Genomic DNA, 13,308 nt, shown 5'->3' on the forward strand with positions numbered 1-13,308 from the left:
GACTAGTGACTGCATTCCTGTGGATGTAGACCTGGGACATTCCTAGCTGTGTTTAGAATGTTGAATAGAAATCTTAATTCTCCCAAAAATTCAAAGACCTTTTGTTTGAAAGAAAGCAATAAATCAGGGTTTCTTAACCTTGGCCCCCCAGATGTTGTTGTACTGAAACTCCCATCATCCTCAGTCACAAAGACCATGTCTGGGGAAGATGGGGATTGTAGTCCAACAACATCTGGGGGCCCAAGGTAAAGAAACCTTGCAAATAATTAGTTTTCATGGTAAAAGGTAAAAATATAGAACTATACCCTTAAGATAAATTTATAGACTATATTGTAAAAAATAAAAGATTTGTAAATGGTCAGAAACATCATGGTGATGCTTGCTTCTTTCTGAACATGCCGTGAGGAGCACATTTTCAGGCCCTGGGTGGTTTCTAGGATTGGATTGGTGATGTCTTCTATTTGCCAGGCTATGAGATGCAGCCAGACTGCGGTCCAGTTCAGGCGAGATGCCTCCAGGATGCTGTAAGTGATCCTCAACCATAGAAAATATCCGACATCAAGTATCACCTTTAGTCTCAAGTGTTGGACTGTAAGGAACCACCCAGAAGGCCGGCCAGCCACATCTTTCCTGGCAGGGAAGTTCACTCTTGCTTTGCCCGAGCCCTCTGCTCAGGGTCCCCAGTGATGGGCCTGCCAAGATCACGCCTGGCAATGGCCTGATGCGGGGAGTAGGGTGATGCTGAGCTGGTGTGCACATGGCTCTGTATTTTACTCACAAAGGCGTCTTGGAACTTGGTGAAGTCAAGCCTACAGTCCTCAAGTGTAAAGTGTTCCTTTCCAGGTAGTGGTGCTCTTTGGATTGGACATCTGGTCTGAAGCAGGGGCGTAACTATAATAGGGCAAGGGGAGACAGTTGTCTGGGGGGCCACTTCCTAGGGGGGGCCCCCAGAGGCAAGTCACATGACTGACTCCTCCAGATGCGCACCCACCTGGGCTTCCTTCAGTTGTATTCACCCTCCGAAATTGATGTGAGTGTTAAAACCTGGAGCTACCAGAACAGCAAGTCTTTCTCTAGTACCATTAAATGACTTGCATCACCCACATTTTACAGAACATTTAAAAAAATAATTTAGGATGATGTTCTATTGTGGCACATAGGTTATATTTTACTCTGCTTTTTGTTACCACTATTCAATCTCATTTAAGATTTCTTTACTTCATGAGCTGAGCTTCAGTGATGGGGGGCCCATTTTAAAATCGTGTCTCTAGGCCCACTCCAGCCTTGCTATGCCCCTGGTGTGAAGTCTGGTCTTCCAGCACCCCCCCCCCGCAATGTCTTGCAGCTGGTTGTTGCACCACCGGTTTTTGCTGCACCTGCACTGGGTGCCCTGCAGCAACCTGCCCACCAGTCATGCAGGATTGTAGCCCGCACAGCATGCCTGATCTCCTGTTGTGGGGGGTGGGGTGGGGCATTGAGGGGCAGGTCCATTCCTCCTGCCTACGTGGGTGGGGGGTTGGGGGTGGCAGTCCCCGAAAGGCCTTAGATCCAAGCTCCAAAGTTACCTAGGTTCACGCTCCACAATACACCCGCTGTCTTCTGCAGGTCCCTGGGCTTCCTTTCCAACCACCCTTGCCATCTGCTTCCAGGCCTGGATCTCCTGCTCTCTCTGCTTCAGATGCTGCTGCCTCCATTTCCACATCAGAGCCACCATTCTATCCTCCTTCCTCTGGGTTCAAATCCTAGCCAAGCGTATTGGGGTGGCTGTGCAGCTGGGCTCCCAGGACCTGGAAAGGGAAGTTCCATATTAAGTTCAGCACCAGAGCCACGGGCAGATTCTTCCATGAATTATTATTATTGTTTACACAGTCAGACAGGTGTTATTGACTGGTTTGTTTTATCCAGACATCGAGTCCTTCCCAAGGACCTGGGATGCCAGAATTTTATTGTCAGTTGTTATAGATATCGTCGCAGAATATAGGCTGTTCCCAGTAAAGCTGCTTTTTGTAATTGGCTGATGGTGATTTCTGTGGCCCCCATGGTGTTGAGGTGCTCTTCAAGGTCTTTTGGAACTGCACCCAGGGCGCCAATAACCACTGGGATTATTTTGGTCTTCTTCTGCCACAGCCTTTCAATTTCAATTTGTAGATCTTTGTATTTTGTCATTTTTTTCTATTTCTTTTTCTTCTATTCTGCTATCCCCTGGTATTGCTGTGTCGATTATTTTCACTTGTTTTTCTTTCTTCTCGACTACAGTTATATATGGTGTATTGTGTGGCAGATGTTTGTCTGTTTGTAGTTGGAAGTCCCATAATATTTTTACATCTTCATTTTCTTCAGCTTTTTCAATTTTATGGTCCCACCAATTCTTGGCTACAGGTAGCTTGTATTTTTTGCAGATGTTCCAGTGTATCATCCCTGCTACCTTGTCATGCCTTTGTTTGTAGTCAGTCTGTGCGATCTTTTTACAACAGCTGATTAGGTGGTCCACTGTTTCATCTGCTTCTTTACAAAGGCAGCACTTGCTGTTTGTTGTGGATTTTTCGACTTTGGCTCTTATTGCATTTGTTCTTAGTGCCTGTTCTTGTGCAGCCAGTATTAAACCCTCTGTTTCTTTCTTCAAGTTGCCATTCTTAAGCCATTGCCAGGTCTTGGTGATGTCTGATTTTCCACTTATATTGTGCAAATATTGACCATGCAGTGGCTTATTTCTCCATTTTTCTGCTCGGTTCTTGACTTGTTCTTTCTTGTAGGCCTGCTTTCTTTCATTGGTGTTGAATAGTTTCTCGTTATTGACTATTTTAAGTGCATCTTCTTCACTGTCCCTTATATATTCTTCAAGGCCTCTTTTCTCCTCCTCTACTGTTTGATGGACTTGCAGCATTCCTCTTCCACCTGAGCTGCGAGGGAGGTATAGCCTATCTCCATCACTGTGGGGGTGCAGAGCATGATTGATGGTCATGATTTTCCTGGTCTTACGATCTAGCGTCTCTAGCTTTCCCTGGGTCCAGTCTATTATTCCTGCAGTGTATCTGATAACAGGTATAGCCCAGGAGTTTATGGCTTGAATGGTGTTCCCGCCATTGAGATTGGACTTTAGGATTTTTCTAACTCTCCTGATATATTCACTTCAAATTTTTCTTTTAACTTCAGTGTGTGTGATGTTATCAGCCTGGAGAATGCCCAAGTATTTGTAATGTTCTTTCTCTTCCAGGTTCTTGATCTTGCTTCCATTGGGCAGTTCTATTCCTTCTGTTTTTCTTATTTTTCCTCTTTTCATTATTAATGCAGCACACTTGTCTAGTCCAAACTCCATTGCTATATCGCTACTGAATATACGGACAGTGTTTAGCAGTGATTCGATTTCTGACTGGGACTTTCCATACAACTTCAGATCGTCCATGTACAGCAGATGGTTGCTTTGTCTTGATGTTTTAGATGTTTGGTATCCGAGGCCTGTTTTGTTTAGTATTTGTGAAAGTGGGGTCATGGCGATTACAAACAACAGAGGGGATAGTGAGTCCCCTTGGAAAATGCCTCTTCTAATGCTAACCTGTCCAAGTGTCTCACCATTGATTGTTAAATGTGTACTCCACATGCTCATTGCTTTTTAAATAAATATCTGAATGTTTTTGCTGACACCAGTTGTTTCTAAACATTTTAGTATCCATGTGCAAGGCAATGAATCGAAGGCTTTCTTGTAGTCAATCCATGCAAAACTTAGATTTGTTTTTCTTCTCTTGCAATTTTCTAAAATCATTTTGTCAGTCAGCAGCTGGTCTTTTGTGCCTCTGGTGTTTGGGCAATTTCCTTTCTGTTCAACTGGAAGCTGTTTGTTAGTTAATAAGTGTTGCATCACTTCATCTGCTATTATTCCAGTTAATAATTTGAACATGGTTGGCAGGCAGGTTATCGGTCTATAATTACTTGGAGCTGCACCTTTTGCTGGAGCTGCTCCTACTTGGAGATGCAGCAGCGACTGAAGCTGGGACCTTCTACATGCAAAGCGGATTCTCTGCAATCGAGTTATGGCCCCATCGCCTGCCTAACTTGTCCTTTTAGTTTCAGTGGAATATGTTGAGACTAGACTACTCCCTTTCTCATTTTGCCTCTTTCTCTCTTTGACAACATACAACCTTCGCATGCTCAAATGTTCTTTTAGAACTGCACACACACACACTTTCTCTCTCTCTTTAACTGAACATTTTGTGTCTGGTTGCACATTTTAAAAAACACATTGTGAGTATAAAAATGAATAATATAAACAGAAGATCGTAGAAGGGAGGAGGTCTGGAAGAGGCTCCCCCCCCCACCGCCCCTGCTTTCTGTGTCTGATTCTAGTCTCTTCCAGGCAGCTTCTTAAATTCCAGCACTGTTACGAGCCAACGCATAGTAGAAAAGAGAGTAATGGGTCTTTATTTATTTATTGTTAAATTTTGATACCGCCTTTCATTAAAAACAATCCCAAGGCGGTTTATAAAAGTTAAAACGATGGATTAGGCAAACTGAAGTCTGCAGCCACGTTAAGGAACAACTTCCAGGTGGCCCAACTGCAGCTGGACAGCTGCTGCTGCTCCACTCAATGTGAGTTGAGCTTCACACGTGGACGGATCCAGCAGGAAATGCCGGTAGGACCACAGTGGGCGCAGAGAGGGGCACAAACCGAGTAGGACAAGATTATTATTTTTTTAATTATAGGACAAGAATTTTTTAATTGAACCAACGATCTACCAAAGCATACAGTACGTTGCCAAAGCACAATTATATACAAAGTGGTTGTTTGTACATGATATATCTACAAAGATTTACACACAAGGATTTGGAAACACACACGTTATGAAGTATATGCAGGTAGTACTGTAACTCGGGGGTGGGGGATTACAAGGCACATAGGGGGTGCCAGGATGCGCTTCAGGGAAGTAGTGGGGTGGGGAGGAGGAGCAAGTGGGTCGCGCAGGAAGCAGGATGTAGGACGGGTCTGACACTATTAAAATTCCTCCCCGCTGTTGTATCGCTGCAACCTCTATAGGTATCCTTCCCCTGCTTTCCCTCACCGTCTCCACCTCTCCCTTCTTTACTTTGGAGGAGTCTCTGGAGGCGGGGCGGGAGCAGAGGACAGCAGACAGGCTCTTCCCTTCGCTGCTGCCATGGAGTCCTGCATCAAGCCATGAGGGGCATTCCCTTCCTGCTGCTCATGTTTCGAGATTTAAATCCTCCCACCCCCTCCCTCTAGTGGTATCGCTCAGCTGGAAGGGGAAGGAGGCACCAAAATCCCGAGCAGTGCATATTGGGAAATGCAGTTTCTCGAATGAGTGCGTCCTTTGCTGTAGTCATTCACAGAACTACGCGTCCCAAAATGCACAGTTGTGGAATTCAGTAAGGGTAGTATTTCAAGCTAGGGCTACACCTACACTGGGCAGTGGGCTGGGTGGGCACCCCTTGTGATTTCCTGCTGGATCCGCTTAAGGGGTAGCCTAGTTGGGAACGCTGCATGGACTAAAATCCGGAGCTGCTTCCCGAAGCCCGCTGAAGAAGGCACTGCTGGCGGCAGGGGTGAGGAGTTATCTTTGCCTTCTCCACCCTTGTTGGGGGGTTCTCTATGGGTGAGTCCCCTGTGGGTTTGCGGGGAGGGGAATCGGATGGCCAGTGGGGAAGTATGGTAGGCAATACCAGGTGGGCAGAGCAAGTAATTGAGTGGGTGGGAGACTCAGCACGGAGAGAACAAAGGAGGCCCCTGTTTAGAGAAGCAAATTTTGAGCATGTTCAGACAAGGCATTGCTTAGGTACCTAAAAATAATGGGAAGGCTTGGGAGTTCTTGGGGTTGGGGCAAAGGAAAGGAGGCTTCATTGGAAGGCTTTGTTCTGTGCCCCCCTCTTTCCTCCCCCACACATTGCCTTTCTAGTTTCTCTTTGGTTCCTGGCATTTCTCTCCTTTTGGTACAGGAAGAAGGTCCATGAAGTGGAATCTGGGTGTCAAAAACCTTCGTCCCTCAAGAGAGAACAAGGAGTCATCTTGATATTATTGGAGGCTGCCCTAGAGCACAGATTAAAGATGAGAAAGAAAGATTCTGCTGGACTTGATGCAGGAAGCGGTCCTGATGTCACCCAGGCTGAGAGCAGTGGGGGATTCTGGGAAAGGAGCACACAGAAGATCCTGAGTGGGGACATCCTGAACTCAGATATACAGTGCCAGCGCTTCAGGCAGTTCTGCTACCAGGATGCGAAGGGGCCCCGAGAGATTTGCAACCAGTTGCACAACCTTTGCCATCAGTGGCTGATGCCAGAAACACACCACAAAAATCAGATCCTTGACTTGGTGGTCCTGGAGCAATTCTTGACCATCCTACCCCCTGTGATGGAGAGCTGGGTCAGAGAATGTGGAGCAGAGACCAGTTCCCAGGCAGTGGCCCTGGCAGACGGTTTCCTCCTGAGCCAGGCAGAGGAGGAGAAGCAGGAAGAGCAACAGGTGAGAGAGCAGTTCATCCCGGGCATTGCAACGGGCCTAGAATGTGAGTCACTAGATCCTGGAAGTATCCCCTAGTTGTCCAAGAAGGCAACTGGAGAGTCTCTCAAGGAGATGACCCACCCAGTATTCCCTCTAACAGGGCTTGCTAGATGTTGTTGACTACAGCTCCCAGAATCCCCAGCTGCAATCAATGGCTTTTGCTTGGGGATTATGAGAGTTGTAGTTAACATCTGGGAATCCCTGATAGAGGGAACACTGCTCCCACCCCACCCCTTTCCAGGCCTTGTTCTGCATCATTCCCATTCTAATCTCTACCTCTCTGTGTTCCCTTTCTGGGATCTCTTCTGTCTCTTTCAGATCCCAGGACCGTTGTTGGAAGCAGCTCTTTGTTTCTTTAAGACAGAGAGTGATCCATTAAATGCCAAGCAGAGGCTGCTGTCCAGTTGGACCTCGCAGGAAGTTGGCGGAGCTGCCACCTCGCTGGGTAAGGGGGGATGGGTCGGACATCTTCTTGGTCTTCTTCTTGCTCAAATATTCTCAAAATAGATGGAATGCTTTGATGTTTCTCAGAGCCCATTTGAGGAGGATACTGCCTTCTAGCCTCTTATTATTTATTTAATTATTAGATTTATATACCGCCCTTCCAAAATAGCTCAGGGTGGTTCATAACATGATAAAAACAATTAAAACAAATTAACAATTAAAATCAAGCAATTAAAACACAATAAAACCAATAAAACAGCTAAAAGCCCTGAAAATCATGGCAACAATTAAAACAATTCAAAACAGATAATCATTTAAAACCCTGGAAGGCCAGGCCAAATAGGTAGGTCTTAAGGGCTCTCCTGAAGGACAGCAATGATCTCAAATTACGGCTTTCGGCTGGGAGTGCATTCCACAGCCCAGGAGCAGCTACAGAGAAGGCCCGCCTCTGCATCGCCACCAGACAAACCGGTGGCAACTGGAGACGGACCTCCTCAGATGATCTTAAGGTGCGGTGGGGATCATGTGAAAGAAGGCGCTCTCTTAGATAACTTGGACCTAAGCTGTTCAGGACTTTAAAGGTAATAACCAAAAACGGTGTTAGAAAACGTTTTGTTTCTGGATTTAAACATCCAACCCTGTACTTGCAGAGATTCTGGAGAGACACTTTTTCTTGCATGGAGATTAAATATAAATTCGTAAGAAAACAGAAAATGTGTATCAAGAATTAATAATTATTGGAAATCATCAAATCTGCAGGCTGCCATCTTTCCCTTCAACCTCTCCTTCCCGATGATAGCCAAGGGTGGGCAATGGGGTGGGCAAGTGTTCCCACCTACTCTCCTACGGCTGGACCACTGGGGTTACTTGAAGGAGAGGTGCATTGGACATGCTCACCCTATTATGCACGTGTATGTTCTCTCAATATTTTTTTCCTGCTCTGATTTTCTATAATACTGTACTCAAAAGATCTCAAAGAAAGATCAGGAGAGCGTGCGGAGGGAGGAAATTATTTGGGCAGATATGTGTGGAGGCTGTTCTGCTGTATTTTATTTTATTTTATTTTATTTTATTTTAATACTGCTTGACTCCAAAGGCTCTAGGTGGTTCACAAAAATAAACACAAGAAAAATTAAACAAATTATTAAAACAGCAATTTAAAAATTTCCAACCTTCAGAGATTACTAAAAGCCTGGCTAAAAGATTATGTCTTAAGGGCTCTTTTGAAGGCTGGTAAAGATGTTAAACCATAAATGTATATAGGGAGTGCATTCCACAGCCCAGGAGTGACTATAGAGAAGGCTCGCTCCCAAGTCACGGCCAGACGAGCTGGTGGTATATGGAGACAGTCTTCTCTCAAAGACCTTAATGTGTGGTGGGGGATCAAGCAGAAGGAGTCTCTTTCCCAGGTAACCCGGTCCTAAGCCATTTAGGGCTTTAAAGGTAATTACCAGCACTTTGAATTTTGCCCGGAAAATTCTATTGGCAGCCAATGCAATTGCTTTAAAACGGGCATAATATGGTCTCTCCAAGACAACCTGAAGACCAATCTAGCCTCAACATTTTGAACCAACTGAAGTTGCCGAACTACATACAAAGGTAGCTCCACGTGGAGTGCATTGCAGTAGTCAAGCCTAGGGGTTACCAGAGAGTGCACCACAGTTCTGAGATCACTATCTTCAAGGATCCCTGCCCTCAAAGCTCGAGGATTTGGTCTGCAGGGAAGAGACTTTTCACATACTCTTCCCAGAAATGCACTTCTGTGCCCCCACCAAACGTTTTTCTCATGTCTGCATGGGTTTGCTATAGTGCTGCAGTCAGTGGAGGTCAAGGGGAGACTGAGAACAGGATCATCCCCAGAGAAGAGGACTGGTTTGGACTGATGAGAGGCAAGGTTGTTCCATTGTATGACCCACCACCTCCAAAAAGGCATTTGCCTGCCTGTTCTGGAAGGGGAAGACCTGGAAGTGATCTGGAATTACTTTGCTTGAAGAAATTCACCCTACAACTCTTTCCTCAGGCCTTTGCCTGCCCTCTTTCTCATTTAATCTCTCACCCTTTTTCGTGTCAGATATACAGGATAGAGGGAGGCCACCTGAACTCCTAGCCCTGCTTTCACGCTCCACTCAGAATGTGTGTTGGCTGTGTGCATATGTGTGGGGAGGGGGGAACACTTTTCTCCAGCCTTTCCCACAGTTTAAAAATACATTGAGTTATGACAGTTTTCAGTTCAAAAACTGCCGTATGCACCGGAATTGTGCACTAAGCCAACATAAAGACTTTTAAAAAACTATACTTGTCTCTCTATTTCATTCACCAATATCTTTCCATCACTCTTGTATGATTTGCAGGTACGGGACTGGCTCTGCCAATGGATACTCGACCATCTCCTCATGCTGGTGGAGCGGAAGAGGCTTCAGTGCAACCAGACCAAGTAGGGGAGGGGTCACTGGGGGAGGAGTACAGGGAATGAAGAGATCACCTTTGTCTTCCCCACATCCCCCTGAGTGTGAAAGCATCTCTCTTTCCTTTGGCTTCTGTCAAAACTGCCAGCTAGGAGGGCTGTGAAGGCCACTTATGAAGGCTTCAATCTGGCTAACTGAGCAAGGAAGAGCCTTTGAAGGGGTTGGCTGTCAAATATTTAGCAATGGCCATTGCTGGTGTGAAAGCATCTCTCTTTGCTTTGGCTTCTGACAAAACATCAGGCTTGGAGGGCTGTGAAGGCTTTAATTTGGCTAACTGGGCAAGGAAGAGCCTTTGAAAGGGTTAGTTGTCAAATATTAAACAGGAGGACAACAATTTGTCTCTTCGTCCCAGGACAGTGTGTTTTCCAGTGGCAGTTGCTGGTGTCTCCATTGTGTCTTTAAAAAACAAACAAAAACAATTTGAGCACTTTTGAAACAGAGCACCTTCTCCCTCCATTTCTTTTTATTTACTGTATAAATTGTTATCCCTCATCCAGCCCATTACTGCCTCCAGGAATTATAGAGGGAGTGTGACTCTTTTGGTCCTTTTGGCTCTCTTGGCTTTGGTACTATTGACCATAGTATCCTTCTGGAGCTTCTGAGGGGACTGGTAGTGGGAGGTACTGCTTTGCAGTGGTTCCACTCCTGCCTCTTGGGCAGATTTCAGATGGTGTCTCTTGGAGACTGTTATTCTTCAAAACATGAGCTTTTATATGTCCTTCAGGGCGCCATACTGTCTCCAGTGCTTTTTGCATCTACATGAAACTGCTGGGAGAAATCATCAGGAGATGATTTGGTACAGGGTTATCAATATGCCGATGACACCCTGTGGGGAGCCGTACCCTGCTCACCACTCTGAGACACTACTAATGAGCGGGGTCTGTTTCCAAAACTGGATAGGTTAATAACTTGATGGATATGTTTTACTGAGAATTATGTTCTTATCTCTTCGTCCCTTTATCAAGCTTCTGCTGCCACCACCATGCTCTTTTAGCTTAGGGTTGTGTCCTGACAACCCCTTAGTAATATAGCTGAGCACAATCTTTCAAACATACTTTAACGACACAGGCACCTTTTACTGAGGGGCCTGTGTTGGATACAACAATTGTTCCCTGACTCCTAGCCCTTTTACGGGGGGGGGGGGAATCACTCTGGTTGAAGATCCATGTATATACCATACACATCCAGCATTTATACATAAGAGTCACGCTTGCTAACTGGAGATGTTCACTGGTGTGTACAACTTACTACCCAGCTCCCAATATCCAACCCACCGGCCCAGAGAACCTTGCTAGGGATCCTATCCCTATCCCTCACCGCCCCTGACACTGGCTCATCCAAGCCCTATATGATTCTGTGAGCTACCAGTTAGACAGTTAAACCGCCACTCTCTGCTCCATTCTAAAGCCCTTCCCTCAGGAATCCCACCTAGAGGGCGGTTCCTTGAGCTTCAAAAGATGATTGACAGCTCTGGTGCTGCTGCCAACCATCACACACCCAAATCTCTTTCTCCATGTCAACTTCATGAGGAGAAGGCATAACCTCCCTAAATGCCTGCCTGGATGCAGTAATGGTTTGGATGAGGTTAACAAACTGAGACTGAATCCAGATAAGACGGAGGTACATATTGTGCGGGGTCGGATCTCAGAAGACAGTTTTGAACTGCTGGTTCTGGATGGGGTCACACTTCCCCAGAAGGAACAGGTAAGCAGTCTAGGGGTGCTTCTGGATCCAAGCCTCTCCCTGGTGTCTCAGGCTGAGGCTAGAGGTGTTTTCTATCAGCTTCAGCTGATATGTCAGCTGCATCCGTTTTTTAAGATAAACAACCTCAAAACAGTAGTACATATGCTGGTCATCTCCAGACTTGACTACTGCAATGTGCTCTATGTGGGGCTGCCTTTGTACATAATCCGGAAACTGAATTTGGTACAGAATGTTGCTACCAGGTTGGTAGCCGGGTCATCTTGAACAGGCCATATTAGAATGTCTTCTTTACTATAAGCCCCATCGCCCACTGAGATCATCTAAAGAGATGACCATTCCAAAGCAGAGAGAGTTTTGATCTTCTGATTCTGGATGGGGTCTGGTAGTGCTTCTCGATCTAAGCCTTTCCCTGGTGTCTCAGATTGAGGTAGTGGCCAAAGGTGTTGCCATCAGCTTCAGCTGACATACCAGCTGTGTCTGTTTCCTGAGCTAAATGATCTCAAAATTGTAGTACATATGATCCAGGCTTTGCACCTAGTCTGGAAACTGCAGTTGGTACAGAACGTGGCAGGTCTTGGGGTCATCTCAGAGAAACCATATTGCCACTATATTAAAAGAGCCACACTGGCTACCAATAAGTTTCTGGGCAAAATACAAGGTGCTGGTTATAACCTATAAAGCTCTAAACAGCTGATGCCCAGGGTATTTAAGAGAACGTCTTCATCACGATGAGCCCCATTGCCCATTAAGATCATCTGGAGACGTTCATCAGCAATTGCCACCAGCATGTCCAGTGGCTACACGGGGCAGGCCCTCTTTGTTGCCAACCCAAGACTCTGTATTGTCCTGAAATAAGAGCCTCCCCAACTATGACAACATTTTAAAAGTCTTTAAAGACACATTTTTTTCACCCAAGCTTTTTTAACTAGACTGTGATTTTAAATCTGTTTTATGGTTTTTATTTCTGTTTTAACTTGTTCTATGTTATTGTATACCACCAGATTCAGACGTGTGGGGCCATGTATAAATATGATAAAATAAATAAATAAACTACTTTGAAGGTTTTTGTGAAAAGTAATATAGAAATATAATTAATGTCCTGCAGGGTGGATTTGATTTAAATCAAACTGATTTAAATCACGATTTAAATCATGATTTAAATCACTAGCAAGGTGGATAAAAATCAATGATTTAAAAAAAAAATAAAAAAAATCCGATTTAAATCAAAAAAATCCGATTTTTTTGATTTTTTTTAAAAAAATCATTGATTTTTATCCACCCTGCTAGTGATTTAAATTGTGATTTAAATAGTGATTTAAATCGTGATTTAAATCAGTTTTATTTAAATCAAATCCACCCTGACTGGCAGGGGAATCCTTCCTGCCCTTCTCTTAACAGCCAGTTACCCATTTGGATTGTGCTGGAAAGGGAAAGAACCCTTACATGTTGTGTGAAGGAGGAAATGTTTTCTTTTTCTTCTTCTGCTTCCAGGGTCCAGTGACCTTTGAGGAGGTGGCCGTGCATTTCACAGAGGAGGAGTGGGCTCTGCTGGATCCGGACCAAAGAGCCCTGCACAGGGCAGTCATGGAGGAGAATTATGAGACTGTGTCCTCTCTGGGTAAGGCTCCCTCTTTTTCACTGAAGGGGAGACTGAAAGAGGAAAAGAGAGATGAGTCTGGTTTGCTGAAGTTGGTGAGAGCATGGTGCAGATAACTGGGTTCAGCCAAATGTGGGCCAGAGAACCAGTGTGCTGTAGCAGTCAGAGTGTTAAAGATCTTGAAGATCTGGGATCAAATACTTCTCAGCAATTAAGCTCATTGGGTAGCTTTGAGCCAGTCTTCCCTCTAAGGCGTGCGCACGTGCACCCGCTCCCAAGTTTTTGGATGTCCGCTCAGTTAATTTTAGATCCCACTCAGGTTGAATCAGGAAAGCCCCACACTGCCTTGATACTGCCACCCAGAACAAAACTCATTCCACACACAGATGAAAAAAAGTTTAGAGAAGCCTGCTTTCAGCCAACAATTTCTCAGGCTAACCTTCCTCATAGGAGGAATTCATGTGAGGATCAGAGGAGCCACACAGTGGAGGGAAGGTGGGGTATAAATACAAGAAATAAAATTGAACCCCAAGGAGATTTCATCAGATAGACTCTGAAGATACAAAGCTGCTTTATTTGGGGTCAGAGCATGG

The 13,308-nt window shown here is 45.2% G+C and overlaps 1 protein-coding gene and 1 pseudogene across 1 annotated transcript; both read left to right on the forward strand.

The window, feature by feature from the left end:
• Positions 1-13,308, forward strand: part of LOC128347584 (zinc finger protein 420-like) — a 40,065-nt pseudogene that overhangs the window by 19,768 nt on the left and 6,989 nt on the right.
• On the forward strand, positions 5,093-7,099 carry LOC128347563 (zinc finger and SCAN domain-containing protein 23-like). Its single transcript, XM_053302522.1, has 3 exons — positions 5,093-5,553; positions 5,944-6,466; positions 6,824-7,099. Exons 2-3 carry the CDS (start codon positions 6,053-6,055, stop codon positions 7,010-7,012), a joined length of 603 nt encoding a protein of 200 aa, XP_053158497.1. The 5' UTR covers positions 5,093-5,553; positions 5,944-6,052; the 3' UTR covers positions 7,013-7,099.

Source organism: Hemicordylus capensis, chromosome 2, assembly GCF_027244095.1.
Source record: "Hemicordylus capensis ecotype Gifberg chromosome 2, rHemCap1.1.pri, whole genome shotgun sequence".
Classification (NCBI taxonomy): domain Eukaryota; kingdom Metazoa; phylum Chordata; class Lepidosauria; order Squamata; family Cordylidae; genus Hemicordylus; species Hemicordylus capensis.

Coding starts and splice junctions, on each gene's coding strand:
- LOC128347563 (XM_053302522.1), top strand. CDS start 6,053: ATGAGAAAGAAAGATTCTGCTGGACTTGATGCAGGAAGCGGTCCTGAT. Junction 6,467..6,823: donor AGAAGCAGGAAGAGCAACAG/GTGAGAGAGCAG, acceptor TGTCTCTTTCAG/ATCCCAGGACCGTTGTTGGA.